Here is a 22,365-nt window from a genome sequence, read left to right as displayed (position 1 = left end):
GCTTAGTTAGGGCGGCGGTGAGGGGGTTATCTATAGCTAAAACAGAAATGTGGATACATGTAACAATCGAAGATTTGACTTTTGAAATGAAAAATTAAAATAACGATTCATGCTAAAAACGCATGACTGAACGTTTATTTACACGTCAGTGTAAGCTTAACTTCGTACCTAATTGTTCTTACTTAGAATAATCGACTTATAACTACAACTTTAGTTTGTGGTGCTTTGAACTTCGTTCTACCACCGCCTCAGCTGGTGTCCTCCTTTCGCTTCACAGATAACAACGATACGAACGCCGGCAAGTCTATTCTATGGACCCGTTTCAAGTGCTGCCTCAGATTGCTGTTGCTACTGAACTGCTTTTCGCATAAAGAGCACTTGAAGGATGTATGTGCCTCTTTTGAGTGGCGATGCAAATCTTCCACTTTCACAAAACTCTGTGTGCAAAAGTGGCAAATATGGGACTTCCGTGAGTGCATGAGTAAGTGGTGAGATGTAGAAAACGCCTTCGGACAGTATTTACACATATATATTCTGTTGGGGTCTTCAATGTTGGTTTCGTCGTCGATTACTTCGGCGCTTATTTTCGAAGTAGGGTCGACTTCCACCGCTGCCATGTCAATTGTCTGAATCTGGTTCGCAGTAGTCCCGGAATTATTCTCATTGTCGTCATTATCTCCTCCTATTTCTCGGTTGCGACCTTCTGTGCTATTCCCAGCGGTATTTGTTGCGTTTTCGAAAACAGAAAATGGTTGCAGCACAAACTTCGTGACAATGATTGAATTGTTATCGGAAGTTTTGTGCTTCTTGTTGGGTGGTTCTCCTTCCAATGGCAGTTCGTCGGTCATTTCTTCAATCAAATCGTCCACAGACGATCTTCTTACCCGGGAAAGGATGTTAGAGACATTTTCCGTTAGAACAATCATTGGCTTTTTAGGCGCTCGTACAGGCCGTTTCTGGGGTCTACACTGTTCAATATCTTCGACACTTTCCAAATTAATGTCATCTTCAATTGCTGGTTCAATTGCCTCTCCGTATGCGTCCTCTAACATCGGAGTAATGAAGTCTAATTCTTCCGGTTCTTCTTTGATGACAGGCACGTTATTCTCTTCGGGATTAGAACCATCCACGGACTGAGCATCAATATTTGGAGTATATTTCGATGTTGCATTTACTTGGGATGTGGGGTCGAACAAGTGTTTTATATACTCATCAGCGCGTTTAACCTTCTTCAGGAACATGTAGCTATCACCCAGTTGTGAAAGGCAATTTGAACAGAGCATGGAAGGGATATTTCCGCCTCCCTAAGGGAATGCACGATTAATGAAATGTGGATTGCGATATTTAGAAATCTTACCACGATTGATGAGAACTCCATCAACATGTCCTCAAGCAATACCCTTTCATTCTCCAAGGTCATTAAACTTGATAGTTCATAGTTTCCTGTGTTCAAGCAAATTCGACACAGCAGAGTCGGGTTTTCGACAATTTCTTCTTCCATGGTTTTCTGCGAGAACTTATGATGCTCAGTGCGAATTATTTACATCTGTTGCAAGTTTGACAAGTATATGTGTTTCCGTTCTTCTTCTTTGTGGGTCCGTTAGAAGTGTTATCGCAGTTCAGCAGCATTAAGGTGGGCTTAACATGTTTATGAACATGAGATTCCTGAAATCATTAGAAGGATAGAATTTTTAAAATTCGATAGCAACTTGGGTCCTAATTAGATGTTTCTGACGTAAATGGACCCGTATGTTGATGCATTTTCGGGGTTTCCCAGTTAGAGAATTTGAAAAATTGGGGTTTTCTAAATGCTTTAAGATTTTTTTTGAATGATATTTGCACATATTTGATTACATTAATTGATTAAGAGTATGTATGCATTCAAGTTTGAAAAAAAGGGGAGTTGAACAACGGAAAACTTTTCAACTTTAGAAATTAAAATCTATAGACCTGTATACAAAACAAGATAACGAATGTACATCGAAATTAAAAAAAAATCTGCATGCTAGTAGTGAGAAATTGGGTATTTGTCAAACTTTCAAGATATGCTGAGATAGTGACCTGAAAATGAAGCATGAAAACACACAGGTGGTAGTGTTCATTGTCCTCAAAATCTCTCCATTATCCTCTAACTGCAATATTATTGAGGACCTGTGGGATTATGTCGACGTTAGGCTTTGCGAACTTCCTATTTCGAGCAAAACATATTTGATGGAACCTTTTCTCGAATAATGGAAGAAAATTCTAGCCGAGTATGTTCAACATTTGGTCGATTCCTGAAGGCTATATATAATGCTAAAGATCTTCATACGGAGTATTGGCTACTCTTTTTTTTTTTTGAATTTTTAATGTCCTTATTCCGTTTAAATAGCTTTGTCCAGATTTCAATTTTGCCTACGTTGAGGCAGCGACGTCCGTCTCCATAATCCATAAGTTATGTGAACTCGCTTCATCTCTACCTCCATATATTTGCTCCAAAGAAACTTATTATTTATGTAAAACAATTTCTAGATATTTCTCTTCTCCATAGAGCTGACGAGTTATTTCCCTTATTTTTGGAAAGCAAAGATTGTACAGTTTCCTCCTTTTTGTAAATAATACCAATGTGGTTTCATTTGAATTACTAAAACCCCGTATCTGAGACACCAATTGTCAATCAAACGAAAGACGCATTCTATACCTCTGCACACAGTAAATTGAAGTCATTCGCATAAGCGTGGGCATGTATTTGCAGATTTTGTAGTACACGGTCAAAGGTACCTTCCATATCCACGAGCATCCACCGCGCATACTCACCTTTCAGAACCGCATCCTCTCTTTTTGTAACCAAAGAATGTAGAGCAGACTTACATGACCTACTATGCTGGTAAGCATATTGTTTTTGATATAGCGGGAGTGGCCTTAGCGCCTTCCTGCGAATGTTACGCTCGAGTAGTTTCTCCAAACATTTTAGAAAGAATTATGTTAAGGTGAAGTTCTGCGGGCTTGAATAGTCATCTTTCCTGGGCTTCGGTATGAACACTACCTTAGCTTTCTACCAAGAGGTAGGCACGTAGCCGAGAGCAACATATTCTAGAAAAATATTTCTTAGAAGCCGCTCCAGGTGTTCTATACCTTGCATTGCACCGTAGCCTGCGCCTTAGACCTCGAAAAGACGTTTGATTCTGTTTGGAAAGAGGGATTGCTCTACAAACTAATCCAGTCCAATTGCCCCCTCCCCTTATTCAGAATCCTCGCAGATTTCATCTCCAACAGAACTTGCCACGTGCGTTTCGATGGACTACGCTCCAGCGACTTCCCGGTAAACTCAGGAGTCCCTCAGGGATCTATTCTAGGCCCCAAACTTTTTAACATCTTCCTCCACGATATTCCCCTTCCTCCCGTAAACTTATCCCTCACGACAACGGCAACTCAGGCAGCCCTTCTCCCGCCCTCTTCCTCCAACGACAATGATCCTCCCGCGTCAGGAGGGATCCTCTTCGCCGATGACACCATCCTATATGCGAGTGGTCTCAGGCCCTCAATAGCCTCCCTCTCTCTCAATATCCTAACCAATAGGGTCATCGCTTATTTCAACCGGTGGGCCCTCACCGTTAATTCCCTTAAGTCTGAGGTTATTTGCTTCAGAAACCCCAGTGGGAAGTGCCACTGGCGCACAGTTCCAGAAAGCAAAAACCTGCAGTACGCATTGCTAACCACACTCTCAAGCCGAAATCAAATATCAAATACCTGGGAATCTCCCTCAACAATAAACTCAAATCCAACCCCCACGTCAGATCTGCTATCGCCAAGGCCTCTAAGGCCTCAGCTGCCCTAAAAAACCTCCTCTCATCCCGGGCCCTGTACCCTGCGACGAAAACCCTTTTATACAAGACTCTCATTCGTCCAACCCTGACCTACGGTTTCCCAGCATGGGCTACCATGTCTCCGAACGTAGCAGAAGCCCTCCAACGCTTTGAAAGGACGATACTCAGGAAATGCACGGCCAAATACAGAAGGCCAAACCTAAAATTCCACCAAAACTCTCTTCTGTACGACCTTTCCGGGGTTTGCCCCATAATTCCGCACATGATCAAGCTGTCGCGCGTCAGACTGAAAAAGTGGCTGTCCCACCATAACCCGCTGATAAAAAATGTCGCTAAACGCAATGCACTATTACGCGAGCATAGGTGCTACGTGTCAGGGCTGACTCTCCTCTCGGACAGTAACTCTCCTCTCAACCACCACGTCTCCCCTTCCGCCTTCATCCCCCCCTTCTATCAAAACTCCTCCCCGGACTTTCACAGAGGCTAACCGCGTAAACCCATTGTTCTGGCAGTCAATCCCCCGCGCAAATGTAGATCACCTCCTATAATTTTTTTTTTGTTTTTTTTTTTTACTTAGTACAGATTAAGACAATAGACACTAATTAGCCTATACATAATGTAATATCGCCAAGCATTAATTCCTCAATTTCTTCCCTAAATTAAGGTCCCTCTTTCTACCAATTTAGCCCCACAATACATACCCCGCAATCCCACAGCCCCTTTCATCCCTCCCCCCTTGGGTCACTGTCCTCGCATAGGCCCAAAACGAGTAAAAGGTAGCCCTTTCTCAGAATGCTAACATCATTGAGAAAGGACTGCGCTTTACTCCAATTCCGTTAATCAATCATGTCCACCGGTGCCTAAAAACTCCCTTTCTCCCGTTTCCCAGTACGGAGTACTATTTTGTGTTATGTTTGTTTAGTTTGTTTGGTCGTAAGTTATAAATTATTACTAGGTTTAAGCACATGCTATGTCAAATGAGCACTGACATGCACCACCTTCTCACTTTATAACATGTAACCGGCTAGGCCGGATATCTCCGTAGGTTAGCGTTACATACTTAATTAGTCACGCTTAAGCTTTTAAGTTATTATTCCTTTGTACAGCACATGTATTTCTTTTCTTTGCTCAATAAATAAATCTGAAATCTGTTCTATACCTTCTCCAGCATTGCTGGATAAATGACATCAATACGCGAATATATGGCGGCAACGTCAGCACCAAAAACTAACCAGCCAATAATATCAAATCGCGTTGGTCAAACGGGAAGAATAAAGATAGGAGACTACATCTTTGAGACCGTTAATAATTTCTCCTATATATGGTCGAAAATCACAACCAATAACAGCTATGACGATGAAATCCGCGCACGGTTGTTGGCAGCCTATTTCAGGCTTACAAAAACAGTTTCGCTCGAAACGTCTCACCATAGGGTCAAAGCTCTTATAAATATGATCTTGCCAGTCCTTATATGTTCCTCCTCCTGTGAGCTCCTGGCCGCGTTCGAGAGAAGAATCCTCTGAAGAATTTTTGGCTCCTTATATGAGGATGGACGATTCCGGATGATGTACTTCGACTTTGAACTTGAACTTTGAAATTTATGAAAATACCATCCAGGACACTGCACAGCTTTGAAGTCTCTCTTTCAGTTCCTGACTGTATGTTTTAAAGAGCCTAACTTCGAACCTCTTATGAGTTATTTTTATTCACGGTGGGAGCTCCTGAAATTTAAGCAGTCTCATTGTTTTTACAAGCGTGAATCAGAAGCTTTCTGATTCATTTTCTGAGCTTAGCAGTTCCCAGTTTCAACGGGGATCAATTTTTCTAAGTTTACCTCGGCAAATGGGACAAGCTTCTTCCAAGAAATCTGAAAGTGTGCTACTCAGAGTTTCTAATTGAGCCGCACTTTTCTCCAGAACGGCTAAACCGACCCGAATGAAATATGGTGGATTGCAAAATGCACGAGTAAGGCGTCGAAATGGGCACATTTAAAGCGAGACAGGAGTCATTTTCGGAAACTACCCAATTCAAAAATCTGAAAATAAATCAGGGCAGTGTGCTTATATAAAATCTAGGTCTCAAAATATGTCCCATTCCCAATTCTGCTCAAATAAACTTGCTAATAATATAGTGCCAACTATTAGAAACTTGCTCAAATACCCCCCATAAGTTCGTTCTAGTAATACTAGCATAGAGGACAATATCACGCATACGCATGCCAACTTTCATGGAAATCTAGAGATTAGTGTCAAAGTTATAGCAACTTATAAATTTCACTAAAATTTACTTCATCTTAAGCTATGCAAATAAGAGCTGACGCCACAATTATTGACAATAATTGATTTTGAATGAAATATTAAAATTCCATTCATGAAGAATCTATTTCTTCCCAGCCCTTTGTGTAAAATAAAACCTTATTAAAATCGGTTTACTGTCTGCCTATCACACACATTTTCTCGGAAATGGTTTAGCGATTGATACCAAATTTGGTGGTAAGGCGGAAACTATGAACGCTCACGCATGCAGTGAGTTCCATCACATTTACTCCGTACATGAAAAACAGGGGGTGTAAATTTTTTCACCAAATATAGTCATGTGGGGTATCAAATGAAAGGTCTCGTTTAGTACATTCCGAAACCACCCTTAATTTTGACATTTGTTAATAATAATTGTATATCCCTATAATTTTTAGTAATTAACTACAAACCCCCTTCAGTTCTTCCTCAGCAGCAATGTAGGCTATAACATAGAGCATGGTTCTACCAAGTTTGGTGGAAATGAACTTCTTCACAGTTGCTAATAGTATGGAATTCCTAGTGTTAAGCGTATCATTTTGACTATTATAAATACAATGCTTTCCAAATCAAATTATTTGTGTAAATGGCTTTTTAAAAAATAGAGGGTAATTGAATTTTTAACTATGTACACACGGAATATCGTTCCCCACTTAGAGAAACACAAAACCCTTCATACCTGAAGCGACTAGCTTCCGGTTTCTCGACCTATCTTTATATAGCTTAGTCGCATTAGATGATGTATCCCGATGGCTCAACGGTTAGGGCGCTAGGTTGTCGTAGCGGAAGGTCGTGGTTCAAACCTCATTGTTTGCAAAGTGGTTTGTATCGTGACAGGATGTCGACTCAGCTGTGAATGAGTACCTGAGTCAAATCAGGGTAATAATCACGAGCGAGCGCAATGCTAGCCTCATTGCTCCGTACAGTGTACTGTAGTCTTGTAGAGTACCATAACGATTTTGAATGAAGTGCTCTAACACGCTTCAGGACTCAGATCCAATTGGATTGTTGCGACAACGCTTTATTAATGCTCTTATCGCCATTCACAATGGATCTCGTCTCTTCACGCAAAGTATCCTTCTATTTCCCTTTTAGTGCCTTTTGTGGCTCGTGGTGTCTGGCCAGCACAGATCTGATTCCACAAACTAGAATCACGCCAGTTCCGTCCAGGTCACTAGCTTCCTTTTTTCGGATTAGGAATAGACAGACTTTAGCTTATAGTTCCTTCACCCATGGATCCTCCATACGGGGATTCTGTCAATGTATGCTCCATCCTCAGTGCAAAATTTATTATGGAAAAGCAGATTGAGGGTGTTACAATTTTAAATGAGTCAAAGACCATAATCGGTCTTCCCTTTCAGAATAATAAGGAACACTCTACAGTTTTCTAATATGATTCAATTTCTATCTTTCCAGGAAAAAGTGAGTGCTGGACACCTTGAAGCTCTTCTGGTCCAGTTCGAACACCAAATAGAAATTCGCCACATTTGTAGGTTTATTATTCTTAATAATCATAAGCTTTACCCTCCACTGCCGGTGATGAATGCTCGGTTTCTGTTCACCAAGCATGCGAAAGGTATCCCTTGCCTTCCAACATCCGACATACTTTGCCTTGTCCCACCAGTGCTCTTCAAATAAAGGAGTCTATTACGGAAACCTTGTCTTTGGTTAACATTTTTTTCTACAGACACTTCGGCAAGGTATTGATCCCCGGGGAAAATATTGATGTGGTAGTCCTGCGCTTTTTCTGTGTAGGTAGCATCTGATGGTGACAAAGCCGGAAGTTTCCAACAAGACGATAGTTTCTTGTACTTAGGGACAACAATCACAAATGTGAGAAACGAAAAATGGATATTTACGATTGGATTGTTTACAATTGGTGCCATTTGTGCAGTAAGAAGTTTTTCCATAGGTGACCAAAAACCGGATCACGGATGCTGCCCGTATTGAGTTTGGAAAACATACGCTCTTTTCCCCCACGAATAAGTGCAGTAGGAACCCGCAAACGAAGGTAAGCGACCATCAGATGATGGATGATTTCGGAGCCGGCTTTAGCATCTTTTTTGTTGCACATAACTGGTAAGGCAACTCGTAAATCTATTGCTGATCGCGGTATGGGCAATCTGATTATATGTTCGTGGCCCAACATGCCTTATGGCAGGCTCTATGCCCGAACAGTGTGTCCTTAATGACACTGATAATGAGGCGGTGCAGAAGTCTTTCACTGTTGTTGTTACCGTCATTAATACCATATACCAAAGGTCATGGCATTCAGATTACGATTACAATGTCACCTTTAGGATGCTTCTTCTGAACTGCGTGTGTTCATAGAAAGCACCTTTCCTCACTATATTGGTTCTTAGCACTAGACAATTATGACGCTCCATGCCCTAAACCAAAATTTTGTGGTCAAAATCCTGTCAGAAACCGGCTTCCAGGTTTTTAGTAGTCTGATACCGAATTCGCTTCTGCTACCACTTGGTTTGCCAGAGTACAAAGCCACAGGTTCCCAAGAGGGTGAGGAGTACTCTCCAGAGTACCATCCCCTCACTTAACTTAGACTCAAAATCTCCTGGAAGAAAGCAACAGTAGCGGCAGATAAGTGAAGGTGATCGACCATCAGCTGATGACTATTTTGCTGATTGGGCCGCGGGTACCCTGAGTAACTCGCTTCAGAATATCGATGAGCATTTGGCCCCCAAAGGAAATACTCGTTTCTCGGGTGTTGTGCAGGTCGGCGGCCACTTCTCGAAAGGACGTCACAAAATTTGGTTGACTGTATAATCGTGAAAGCGGATCGATGAATGGAGGGGATTAAAGTCTCTATTGACTACTTTGAATAATGGTGGGTGTGACACGCTCGAACTATTATACCATGCGAAAACCTCAACGTAGTGTGCGCCATAATAAAAGGGATTTTGTTATGTTTTGCTAAGAATGAAAGAAGCCCTTAGTGCTTCATCCACTTGATGGCGGACCAAACCATGGGAGAACGGCTTTCTCCCTCCTCTCTCTAGTCCATGGACTCCTCTCTCTGAGCTGACACCCAAAATTTAAAAAAAAATCGGGCGGCTACGGTTTCGTCCAGGGCAGAGGCAACTCATCAGACGCTACCTTACCTCTCTGGTTCAACGGTATTGTTTGCTCTTTTATATTAATTCGCAAACATGCCATGGGTGCGATTTATATTCAACATTAAAAACCCCATACAAATTCTGGCCTAAGCCAGCCGAAACTGGGGTAATTTTCTTTTTATGGATGGAGTTGAAACGCATTGCAGCGAACCGTGAACGACGGCAAGTAGATGTGGTTAACACTTTCTTCAACCCCAGCTCGCAGGGTTACTGAATTGGAGCACGTGGTTCCCCGAGCGGGATGAATAGAGGACAAAAAGGAGGAAGGTTGCAGCGTCAGAGAAGATGATATTTGATCCAGTTATTCCTCTTTCCCAAAACCATGGATTAGTCAGATTATTTAAGCTGGCATCATATTATAAGGGGAAAAATTCAGAACGTATAATCTTAGTGGAAAAATCACGTCTTGCAACAACAATAAATCAATACTTGTCTACTGGAAATCGATAATATTGATCGTTTTCCCACGAAATCTCCCATTCAAATCAGTTATCCATTATACATTTCCTTAATGAAGTATCCAAATCAATTGGGCCAATTCGAGTTACATCAAACATATGAGGCCGTCCTAATAGATTCGGTGGAAATCCGTATATGCATAGGTGAATAGATGATACTTTCATATTCAATATTCATATGTGTGTGTGCAGATCAGATCAATTACTGCCGGCCGAATTCGAAGAATAATGGCAGACCATAAATAAACGTATTTTCCATCATATTGATTCAAAAATAACTGAATCCTTTTGTCCTCGGAACACCTCAACATTGTCCTTATTGGCAAAGCATCGTTTCATTTTCCACCTTTAATGCATTTGTAATATGATCTCATCAGTGTTTCATAGCGTCCCGTGCGAAGGTGGAAATTTTGCCTTTATCTTACTAAACAATAGAAAACGACGTCCATCTTAAGCTACCGCAAGAATCATCCACGAAGGATATAAAAGGGTTGATACAGTTCAGAGCTTTGTTAGTTGCGTTCAAAATGAGGCCTTGGGTAAGTCAGTATACGAGTATCGCTATTGGAATCAATTGATTTAGAGCTTAAAATACTCTCAATTTCAGATTTTATTCATATTTGCATCACTCGCAATCGGATTGATTGTGGGAAAAAAGGATAACCGGGTAACATCTCAGTCAGACACCAGGATTCATTTGGAGGAGAATGAGGTTCAATGTTGGAATACCTATTTCAACTCCAAATGTTTCAGTGATTATCTATCAAATCAACCAGAAAGGAGGTAAACTTGCTTCTTTAGTGATGTCCGTTCTATAAAGAATCAATTTGGTTTCTTCAAGTTTCAGGAATCGCCTTTTTGGATTTGACCCAAATTCTATTGCGGACGATAGTGGCGATGATATGCGAAAAGTAGAAGCTGATAATACTGGAGTGATACCAAGTGATTTTCAAGTTAGTGAAAAACGGAGCCTAACAACAATGAATTCTGATTGTGATTGCCAAGTGAAGGTAAGTGAAATCTAGAAAAATGCCTTGCCATTTATTATTCGACTGACTTTATGTTTTAAACCTAAACACCCTTAAATGTCTATGCATGCAACTTAATTTAGAATTAACTTGAGTTAGGATATTACTTCAGAAGCTTTTGGTAAGGGTGGATACAAAATTAATAGACCATTAGCTTAATCCCAACTACAATTTTATTTTATTATGTATATATATATTTCGGGAGCAACTTACTCCCTTCATCAGTGCAAAGCTAATTATATATATAGATAATAAAATAAAATTGTAGTTGGGATTAAGCTAATGGTCTATTAATTTTAGACTTAACTACAAACAGAAGGCGATATCTAACATTTAAGGGTGGATACATTTTCATACTTCGGGTAGTACTTGCAAATCACTGCAGCTCGTCAGCTACAGCCAGGCCCGTCGGGAGAAGGAGGAGAAAGAAATTGTTATCCCCGGGCCCGGAATAAATACATTTTAATAAAATTAGATTAATTGTGCAATTTCGAGAAGCCACACAGGGTTTTCTGCCCGGCGTCAGATTTTCTCCCTACGACTCTACCTATTGCCTTTTTAAGTTTTCACATTTCGAAAAGTATACAAAAGCTATTTTTTTCCCCTACAGAATGACTACAAGGACTTGGGGCAAATGCACTATCCACGATACATTATAACAGCTCTGTGCCAAGATGATAGACAGAAGAAACTCCAATCGCGGAAATTTTGGCGAGGGTCACAATGCAAACCAGTAGAGTACATAGTTCACGTCCTGACACCACGTCTGCGTAGTGATTCCCATGACGACACCTTGGTACCAGATTCTCTTCGACCGTTTTGGAAATTCGATAAGGTAACAGTAACAACTGGTTGCTTTTGCTCTTTCTAAAACTATCCCAAACGATTTTATTCGACAATATATCCAAAAAGTATATTAAATGTAACAATAACAGAAGATAATATCAAAATAAAAAGTTCATCAAGATGAATTCTAAATGGGCGTTTTTTTGTTAATTTTTCCATTTGACTCGATATCGAGACAGGTCAAAACTTCGAGCTGGTTTCACATTACCTCTGATTCTAGGATATGGAAGTTTATCTAGATTAGCCAATTCCCGGTTCAAGGCTTCATCGAATTTTTGTGTATCAGATTTGATGACCAACTTAGATTCTGCTCGTACTGCTGCCGCCCTTAGTTCTTCCAAGATTTCCTCTTTCTCTTCTTTCAATTTCCCGATTGCGAGCTTAGCCTTGGCAATTTTTTCAATAGTACGGTCGTAATCACGCAGTAAAGCTGGTTTGTCTAGAAGACCGCAGTCGAAACTCATCTCCTTTAGCTTCTTCCGTAACAAGTCTCGCTCCAATTTAATATAGTTCAGATAGTTACGACAGGAATTTTCTTCACTTTGAAGATCGCGCAATACACCCTCTTGTACCAAAATAGTATTTGTCAGCATGAATTGCTTTTCACGAACATGGGCCAGAATATGAATATCTGAGTTGCAACGTCGTCGAAGCTTAGATAGCTCGTTATTACGCTCTTCGATTTTATCGCTGAGACTTTGGGTTTCAGCTCTCAATTGTTCGAAATTTATAACTTTTAGGCCGTCTCCCAGATCTTCAAGCTGCCTAGTTTTCTGGAAAACAAATTGGGGAAAAATATTTATTAGCTATGTATTTTTGTGGAAGATGTTTTCGGGTATTGAAGGACTGAGGGGTTTCAATCAGTATTTTTTTCTTTAAAACGAACGAAAATCCTTCACTATTAAATCAAGTCGTCATGTTCATCTCATGGCAGTGAGACAGGACAATAGCAGAATCTCAGGAAATAGGGTACGAAAGTGAATAATTTTTATTCATGCAAAGGAGGTGTAAAAATAGACAGTTCCTACCTTACAGGATCACCATTCAAGTATAATTTTTTCGGATTTGCTTGTCGTTAGACGCTCAAAAATTTGGCTTTTTATGAATTTTCTCAGAACAAAAGTTTATTTTCAGAGCGACATTCAGTTTTCCAACTTCGAGCAACTGGGGGAACAGTACTTAATCTGGGGTTTGTCACGCGCTACCGCACTTCGGACAATTTCCAGGAACAGCTTGAAAAAAAAAACCGATTTCCTGATATTAGGGATGAGTTTGTACATTCACCGACCCATCGGTGATTCGTCCCATCTGCTGCCACACGCTCTACACAACTTCAATCTAGTCACAATCTTGAGTCGTCAGATATTGTTTCCAAGACACTGTAAACGCTCAGTATCATCAAGCAAAGAAGCAGATTTTTCTTTCTCGGATTCTATGAACTATGAGTAATTTTTGGCTGTTTCGGCTCAGCGATATTCTGCAACTTTCATGCTAGTGTCCAGATACTTGATATTCGGCTAAGGGAAGACTGTAGTCCACTTTGCAAGGGGTCTTTTTTCCTGTGATTCCAGAGTATGACGGTTTTCGTCTTTTCTTCTCCAAGGTCAAACTAACACCTGGAGGACCCCATCATTCTCTGAATTTCCATCACAAAAACCTCCGTATCCTATGCCAAATACGGTCTCAGTCCCATTTAAGAGTGGAGGAAAGATCGATCATTATACATAGATTGAATTCACTCCTCCTATGAGTTGGGAATTAAGAATTCTCTTTTTCTGTTTTGTTTCAATCTTGTATACCATACCCAATCATAATCATACCATTACTTCGACAATAACTAATCCCTTTCGTGCTTCACGGCAATGTTGTCCAGATGAATATGGACTCTCTAGTTACATATCGCTTAACTCACTTTTGATCTGCATACGGATTGCGTGGCGGCCACCGTCAGTATAGTATTTACTAAAATGCCAAACGACCCTTCCCATGAGGCATGGCACGTACTACATTAGATGCTAAGTATGGACCCTAGGAATCTGCCCCAGAAAGTGTTTCTGTTCCTGACATTGGTGACTATTACATTCAAGTCCTCTCTGTTTTGTGAGTTGCTTTTCGCAAAGATGATTAAAAGGGATAGAAATTTGGGGGCTAGCGATCTATAAATTTCCAAACTTTGCCGCTATCGAAATGTCCCGGATAAGGGTTGATTTCGCTTTCCGTAAGTGAAGCGAAAATTCCAACCATATAAGATGGTGGGACTCTAGAGAGTAGTCCTCTCCCTCTTGCGGCAATTTGTTTTAGCACTTTGGAAAACCAAGTGGTAGCAACCAATCCGGTATCGGATTGTTACTGACGGCTATTGCAAAATGCTCTCTTGACCCGCAAGCCGGTTTCTGACAGAATGCTGATTGCAGATTTCGGTACAGGTTAAGAAGCCCTATAGTTGTATAGGGCTATGGGCCAGAGGAGACTTTCGATATAGTGGATAAGGATGCTTTCTACGAGCAATGACACGCAGTTTAGGAGAGTCTTCCTAACTGCAACATTGTGATCGTGATGGGTGATCTAAATGTCAAATGGACTCTGACAACATGTGTGTGTGATGGAGAAGCACGGCTGACGATAACGGTGAAGGGTTTATGGATTTCTGCAGCTTCCATCGCTTTGTCATTGGTGGCATCATAGTGTTCGAGCACAGAGCCTGGCATAAGGTCAGTTGGGTTTCAATTGACCAACACCGTACAAACAATCAAATTAACCAACTTCTGATCAGCAGTAATCAACAGAGGCGCTGACATCGGCCTTGAAATTGGTCCCCATCTGACGGTTGGTTACGTTCGCTGCTTTCTGTGCCCGCCATCTCTCGCGGGATTGGAGAGCTCGATTTCGAATATTAATAAATAACTAATATATATATCAGAGGAATTTTTGGTCTTAAGCAAAGTCTACAAGATTACATCTCGCCACCGATATTATTTCATCTTATTAATGGTAACGTTCTGCATGCTTCATGCTTGTCTGGAGGACGCGGAAGAGTTGAATGGATTATGACATTTTTCCTCAAACACCTCGAATGCGTCGATGAAATCTTTCTGCTCTCTCCTCGGGTCAAGGACCTTGGTCAAATGGCTCCGGATTTGGAAGGAGAGGCACCGAGCAGGATGTCGCTCGACGCATTTACTGTGCTAGATCCAATTTCGTTGCCATGTAAAAATCTGAAAAGGCTGTTATTTCAATACCAGGCTTTTCGAGGCTAGTGTTCGTCCTGTGTTGCTTATGAAAATAGCTTATCGAAAGTGATCCCGCGGTCAATAACAATTTCCAAGCTTCCGTCAACATCTTTCTGCGTCGTATTATCGCATTGATACTATTTCAAACAAAAAGCTTTGTCGGCGCACAGACCAGTTATCCGTGGGCGATGTGATCGGTGGCGAAAGCGGCAATGGATAGGTCACACATTAAGACGGCTGCGCATGTAATAGAATCCACTCCCTTAAGATGGCCAACGAGTGGGTCGCCCCAAGAGCACTTTGCGCAGAACATTAGAGGAGGAATGAAGGCGTCTCGGGAAGTCCTGGGTGGCAGTTGATGAGCATTTCAGTGAACCGTGCACGATGGCTCGTAGGTGTGGTTGATGTGCTACACCCCGGGGGTTGAATGACAACTTTTTTCTCCCCACGTTCGCTTTACTGGAAATATAAAGACACATTAATAGAAATCTTTGTTAGGTTCAGAGGAGTAGGTTATTTAGCTGCTCTAAATGCAGATTTCACAAAATTTATCAATACACTTTAAATCATGGAACAGATCCTCATACCCAAATAAAAACTCCTAATTACGACCTTACCACATTTAAAATGGTGAAGGGATTTTCTATGTCACATGATACATATACATGACTATTCAACGTCTCTGTTGCTCGGCTGTAATTATAAGATTAAAAAATTTCAAGAATTATAATGATCCTTATACGGTGGAAATTCAGACTTAGGTAATAGCGAATAAGCGCATAAGTCAATGCTCTGCCCTCTCAAGTCTCGAAATAAGTCGAAAACCGGAAGCTAGTCGCTTCGGATATGAAATATTTTATGTACTTCATATGTAAGAATATTTGGGTGCATGGCTATTTCATTTGGACAGAATTCATAATGTGTATGTATTTAATATATTAAAGTTCTCCCATAAATGTGATATTGACATCCTTTGGCTTCGATTGCGGTGAATTTGTGCAAAGAAGGCAACTTTAACTCTTTGAAAATTTGAAATTTTGAAACCTTTTGAAACTTTGTTAGGAGTTCCACCAAATTTTTCACTATCTGGCTCCATATTAATATAATTTAAGAAGGTTTTTAGTTAATGTGTAAAAAATATAGTAATTCACTGTTATTTAGGTTATTTGAACAGATACCGATTTGAAGAGTATTTTGATATCTAAATACCGAACCGAACTATTATACATCGCCCCACCCCCACTTCAAAAGAAGGTAGCGTGGCAGACCTTGCCTCAGACGGAGCGACGGAAGGATATCAACGTGGTGGACCTCGGCGCAAAAACAAAATGTCTTGAGTTCCTTACTAAGGCAGGCCTAGAGCGGATGCCGGTTGTTGCATCATTATGATGATGATGATACATATGTGATTTCCAGAGTAACACTTGGTGTTTTCTACGCAGGAGTGGTCTTACGGAAGGGCAATATATGATGACGCTGAAATATCGCAGGCTGTATCACAGGCAGGAATGTGAAATCAAAGGCGTGTCTGGCAGTGTTGCATTCTATGACTCATGCTATTATATTTCTTTTCGGTATCAGTGACGTTATCCATACTATCCCCAATGACATCTTTCCTCAAACACGTTAACTACTATTAGGCGAAGACGGCTTTACTGTTTCTTACCAGAGCAGAGGCGAATCGTCAGATGCTGCGACTCGCAAATGTTAAATGTTCATATAAAGGAAAGCGCGAGCCGCTTTGGTCACGCTGCATTTAGGGCAGAGGTGAGGCAGCGTCTGACGATTTGTCTCTGCCCTGGTAAGAAATCGTAAAGCCGTCTTCGCCTAATATTTTGAAGTTTGGGTACTAAGCCATAAATAATGAGTGCATGGACCAAAATAAGGTGGAGTAAGTTGCTCCCCCTTTGGTCCGGTCTGACATCAAGTGGATGCGGACTTAGGACCCCACAATCCTTAAAAAAGCCTTAATTATGTTGATGGTATTTACTTGCTCTATTGGCGGGTCATGGAACTTGGCAAATGTGTCACGAAAAGGAGACAAGCAGAGTCGCACTGAAAATAATCGGTGGGAAGCGAATTTAATGCGTCGAAAAATTTTAATAACAAGGGGCGGACGATGGAGTAGCATAGACGAGGGTTACTACAACTCGAAAGCTTCCATCAGTTTTTATTTGCGTCGTATTACAACGGTTACTTCCTCCTCTACATTTGACAAGTGCCTAAGCTAGTTTTCATTATTTTCCGATGTCATGCAGTGAAAGTAACTTAGAATGAAACGTGGACGTCGAATTGAATTAAACGACTTCTATTCAGCATACGTTTGTTTAGAAAGAAGCAACAAATAATATTCGCAAATTTTAAATTAAATTACCAATAAAACCAATGTCATCCTATCTTGGGTTTTCAATAGTTCTAAGCGAACTAAGGAAATTTGATCTCGAAGTAAATTCATCTTCCGAACATATTTTTCTACAACCTGTTAAAGAGCAAAATTTTAGCAAAACAGGAATACCTAGAATTACTACAGGTAACCTTTTCAGAAAGCAGAAGTCCGGTCTTAGAACTTTGACATGTTATACCGACATCCCTCAGCAATTTATTAAATTCAGTTATGCTCTTGTTCGTTTCCTGAAAAAGACTTTCATGCTCCTGCCTTAGTTCACTTAGCTTTTGTTCACTTTCCTTTTTTAGTGCTTCCTCTTGTCCTTTCAATAGATCTAGCTTCAATAATAAGTTGCGATACTTATTTATGAACTCATACACAATCTCGACATTATCTTCATGCAAAGCTCGCGATGACTTCTTTCTTCGAAAATACTCAACAACTTTCTTGTTTAGAAGGAAATTTTTTCTTTCTTCTTTCTGACGAATAGCGAACATTTCGTGAATTGCTTCCAGAAGCTTCTCCCGACTGAATTTCTCTTCAAATGATATCGAGGGTCCAGAAGATCTATCAAACTGTACTGACGACTTGTCTTCCGTGAGAATACTTCCGCGCGCACTAGACGCTTCGTCTAGACCTAATGTTTCCTCGGGGGCTCCTTCAATGGCAAATTGTGGAAAATCATCTTCGTATATCCAATATTCGTCATCTGGTTTACTGCTTAGACGGCTTTTCTCCGATGTGTGGGTTTTCCGTGAAGGCCTTGAATATATTGTCGCCTTGGAAGGTTTTGAACTTTTCGAATATTTTGAAGATTTGGTAATCTTTGACTCTTCCGAGATGTGTTCTTCAGCCATTGTAGAAGACGATGCCTCTCCAGAATGTTCGCCACTCGTGTCATCAGGAGATGGGAGCAGTTCAAAAACAACTTCTTCAGATTTTGATTTTTTAAAGACTTTGAGGGATTCATCAGAAATCTGTAGCATTTCATCAAACTTTTCCTCGCTTTTCTCATGTATGTTTTGCATTTCTTCGAATCTTTCGTCTACTTCTCCGTACGATTCTTCTACATCCATTAGCGATTCTTTGGTCTGCTCCTGAGCTTCATCGGATTGTTTAGATTGTTCTTGAGGAAATACACTTTCTTCCAATTCTTGGGACTGGGTTATACTACCCGCAAGGAGTCGTTGACTATTTTCTTCTTTTACACTGACATGAGGTAAGTCTTGAAACCTGCCTTGTTTCAAACCTTCTTGAGAAATTATTCTAGACTTTTCTGGTTTTATGCTCCCGGCAATGCTTCGTTCAAGTTTTTTCTGTTTTATGCTACCTCCAGGGGTTTTTTGAGCTCCTGCTGATTTTGCTAATCCCATAGTGATACGTTGAGATTTCTCTTCTTTTATACTTCCTTCAGCACTTGCTTGAATTGTTGCTTGTCTTAGACTTCCTCTTTGTGATTGTGCTAGTTTTATACTCCCTTCAAGAGTTACTTGAATCTTCTCGCGTTTGATACTTCCAGCAGGAGTTTGTTGAAGCTTCTCTTGATTTATACTTAATTCTGAAGTTCCTTGAAGTCCGCCAGAAGTGCTGATCCCTTGCTTCATACTTCCTGCAAACATTCCGTGAGATTCTCTTTGTTTAATACTCTCCCTAAGACTTTGTTGAGGTATTTCCTGTCTTACACTCCCCGCAAGGCTTCGTAAGGGAATTTCTTTTTCGATACTCCCGGCAAGGTTTCGTTCTGAAATTACTTGTGCAATACTCTTCCTAAAGTTCTGTTGAGATATTTCTTGTCTGATACTTCCTGTGGGCATCCGTTCGTGTATTTGTTGTTTGATACTCCCCAGAAGACTTCGCTGTGGTGTTTCTTCTTTCATACTTCGCTGAGGCTCTTGTTTTATACTTCTCTCAGAAGCTTCTACATTTTGTTTATATATTGTACCGCTTTCAGATGTTCCTTCTGCTTTTTCTTGACGAATACTCTCTTCAAGGGATTCTTGAGGCCCTTGTTTTACACTATCTTTAAGGGTTTCAAAACTTGCAAACCCAATAGCAAACTTCTTCGTAATACTTACATTTACAGTCTCTTGAGAATCCCCGATTTCAAACATTGTTAGTTGTTATTTGAAAAGCTTTTGCAATTTGCCTGGTTTTTTTAGTATTATAATGTAATTATTGACATCTGAATTTTTGGCGTTTGCTAGTTTTTTCTACCAAATCATAGAAAGCGTTCATTATAGGTAATAAAATTGAAATAAGAGTAAAGTCGCTTCTTTTGTGAAATTTCACTGTTAGTCAATTTCTGTAGATATTCTGTAGATATTTTCAAATTACTCTAGGCAAAAAACGGGTGGCTGTTACGATGGTCAAGTTTGTTAAATGCCTGTTTTTTGATTTCGTTGGGCTGGGATCGAATCCGACGTGTTAGTATCTTTTCTGCACCTCAAGCTTGTGACGTTGAGTGTGATGATAATGAAAATTAAACACCATCTTAGTCAATGCGGTATGGCGAGAAATGAGGAAGCCAAAAGCTGCGAACTAGAACATGCATGCACCAAAAACGACTATATACTCGTCCGCTTTGGTAGTCCAAATGTAGATCGATTGCTCGGGCACACCCTCACCCAAAGAACCCCGACATATACATCGTTATAAATCCAATAATATTGAAAAATTGGAGGAAGTCATTGAATTTACTTGATACACCAGAATTATTTAAGCTTTAAGACGATTGCGCTGAGATATTCGAAACAACCCTATCCTTACAATCACTCGTCTTCCTTGAAAATCGACTTTCAGACTGACGCACTAAACTCCCTCTTTTAAAATTTTCAACATTGTCTACATATAATCGAGACTACCATCTCAATAAAAATACCCGTTTAAAGGTTCCGTGTTAGTCACAAAGATCCTTTTGATACTTTCGCTAGAACCCAAAATTTTTCCATTCTGTTGCGTGAATCGTTGTAATTTCAACCTTCAGAGTAGACTTGACAGTGGATGGCTGTGTGCCAAACGCTACCTCTGGCCCAAAAAGACTATATACAGGACGAGAAAATCTAGCGTAGGAACAATGTATGTAAGTAGCCCGTGACCCATGTGGTTAATTTGTTGGTGTGTCGATATCGCCTAGAGGGCTTTCTTGTGTTTGTTCCCCCATTATATCCCAGCAGGAAACATCTACTTTTTTCCTCCGCACTGCCTAGGAGAGCAAATATTGACCAATTGCGAGAACATTTCCCGTGTTTGCTCTCATCAAGCTTCCCATAGAGGAATTTTGAAGCGTCATTCTCTACTTTTGGTTCCCGTTGGGATGTGCGAACCCATAAACCGTATAATATATATTGTTATGACAGATAGTGCCACATGCTCGCAAGAACTCGCAGCATGTGCTCACAACCACGGGCGCAAACTGATCCACTACTTCACACACACGGCATTAACATCAGCCCTTATGCGCAGAATTTTGGTTGCGCAACTTTCATCGCGGTCGGACATGTGCGATGATTTTTCGTCTCCATAAAATTTCAAAAAATGTGCGAGTTGTGGGGGTTAAATCTTCTGTATATAGTCTTTTGCTCTGGGCCTATCATTGTGAATTCAGACCATTGGTGAGCCAGTTTGTCAACCTCGATATAAACAATAACAAGTTTTTTTTGCCAAATGCTTACCAAACAGCAGGGCTAATTAAGTACTAAGCGGCGTAAACGATTATCTGGCCAGTTTTAAAGCTAGTTATCTAAAAGGCACAGCAGCAATTAGGTACACCTAGGGACTGTCCATTGTCGATATCTGGTGCAGCTGAAATAGTCTACATACACAGGAGGTATCTGTACAGCCGAGAAAGTATGACGACGCGATGAAAATATACTGGGATATTTTATGTTGTCTTTAGCATTTAAGGACGTTGAAGGCGCTTTACATTCGCCTAGGACACTAATTTCCCTTAAGCTGCTCCTGCTCTTCGTATCAAATCGCATATAACTTTTACGAACATGTGGAACATATATTTATGAACCTCTCGAGTTTTCCAATAAAAAAAATCAAAAATTTGGTCGAATCCACTGATAATCAATTACGGTAAGGGTTGAATTCTCAACCCTGTCCCAAGAGGCGAGTAAGGTGTTATGAAGAGGGCCTCCGGGGATGGGGTTGACAAATTCAACTTTTGTATTTGACAACTTGCTGAAAATCAAGAAAGACGACTAACGGGCATAGTACGCAATTATTCAAAAAGGGAAAACGACTAATGGTTTCATTTAGGGCATATGATAAGTTATCAGATGCTGCCTCACCTCTGCAGTAGGGGCAGCGGCACCGAAAGTGGCAACAGATGGAAATCGCTCCTTTTTGTACAATCGCAAACACAAAGGAGCGATTTCCTTTTATTGCTACTATCGGCGGCGATGCTCCCAGGACAGAGGTGACGCAGCGCCTGATGAGTTGCCTCTGCCCTGGACGAAATCGTTAGTCGAACAAGAAGCCTATTTTGAATACTTGGATGCTATGCCCAAAACGAGGAGTCCGTGGACCAGAGAATAAGTTGCTCTTCATCTGGTCTGGTCCAACATCAAGTAGATGTGGACTTAGGATCGCTCATATCCCAAAGAAAAAACTTGCTAAAGTCTTCCATAGAGAATTATTTTATACGCTTCATTAAACAGATTAACTATCTCTTAGAAGGGTCATAGGAAGAAAATCCGGACTTGGCGTGAAAATCGTGCGGAGCCTTCCAGATGTTCTCATGCTTGCTGTCTTACAACTCCATGGAAGTTTAACATAAGTTGAGCTCCTTCGTTGGTATTTTTTATCCATCATACTAGCATCTTATCCTTTTCGTTAGGTGGTAATCTCTTTTTCGTTGAATGCTGATTGCGCTTGACTTGAACCGTGACCTTCCTCCTTAAGCCATGGGTTTGGCCCTATCGTTTCATCGATTGATAGTTGAGCATTTACTTTGTATCTTGAAAATCTTATCTTTTTTTTCAGTAGCTCAGGGTTGAATTTTCTTTTAAAGTTTCCTTCCTTGGCCGCGTTCGAGAGAAGATTCCTCCGAAGAATTTTTGTTCCCCTACATGAGGATGGATGATTCCCTGGTCTACATAACGACGAAATCTATAAGCGATACTACGGCCGTCTGCTTGTGGATAAAATCCGACTCAACAGGTTACGGTGGGGTGGGG

General features: G+C 40.7%; 3 protein-coding genes across 3 annotated transcripts; 1 reads left to right on the top strand and 2 right to left on the bottom strand.

The window, feature by feature from the left end:
* Nucleotides 1-215: 215 nt before the first annotated feature.
* Nucleotides 216-1,574, bottom strand: LOC119657324 (zinc finger and BTB domain-containing protein 14). Its single transcript, XM_038064186.1, has 2 exons — nucleotides 1,358-1,574; nucleotides 216-1,304 (listed from the first exon to the last, which is right to left on the bottom strand). Exons 1-2 carry the CDS (start codon nucleotides 1,499-1,501, stop codon nucleotides 249-251), a joined length of 1,200 nt encoding a protein of 399 aa, XP_037920114.1. The 5' UTR covers nucleotides 1,502-1,574; the 3' UTR covers nucleotides 216-248.
* An 8,645-nt stretch (nucleotides 1,575-10,219) lies between these two features.
* On the top strand, nucleotides 10,220-11,659 carry LOC119657571 (prothoracicotropic hormone). The gene is made up of 4 exons (XM_038064536.1): nucleotides 10,220-10,231; nucleotides 10,300-10,475; nucleotides 10,540-10,702; nucleotides 11,331-11,659. The coding sequence occupies exons 1-4, from the start codon at nucleotides 10,220-10,222 to the stop codon at nucleotides 11,589-11,591; spliced, it is 612 nt and encodes a 203-aa protein (XP_037920464.1). The 3' UTR covers nucleotides 11,592-11,659.
* On the bottom strand, nucleotides 11,587-19,293 carry LOC119658085 (coiled-coil domain-containing protein 96-like). Its single transcript, XM_038065348.1, has 3 exons — nucleotides 17,332-19,293; nucleotides 17,171-17,275; nucleotides 11,587-12,339 (listed from the first exon to the last, which is right to left on the bottom strand). Exons 1-3 carry the CDS (start codon nucleotides 19,291-19,293, stop codon nucleotides 11,713-11,715), a joined length of 2,694 nt encoding a protein of 897 aa, XP_037921276.1. The 3' UTR covers nucleotides 11,587-11,712.
* Nucleotides 19,294-22,365: the final 3,072 nt, after the last annotated feature.

Source organism: Hermetia illucens, chromosome 5 (genome assembly GCF_905115235.1).
Source record: "Hermetia illucens chromosome 5, iHerIll2.2.curated.20191125, whole genome shotgun sequence".
Taxonomy (NCBI): domain Eukaryota; kingdom Metazoa; phylum Arthropoda; class Insecta; order Diptera; family Stratiomyidae; genus Hermetia; species Hermetia illucens.
Note: the sequence above shows the minus strand (reverse complement) of the source record. Positions and strands in the feature narration are given on the sequence as shown.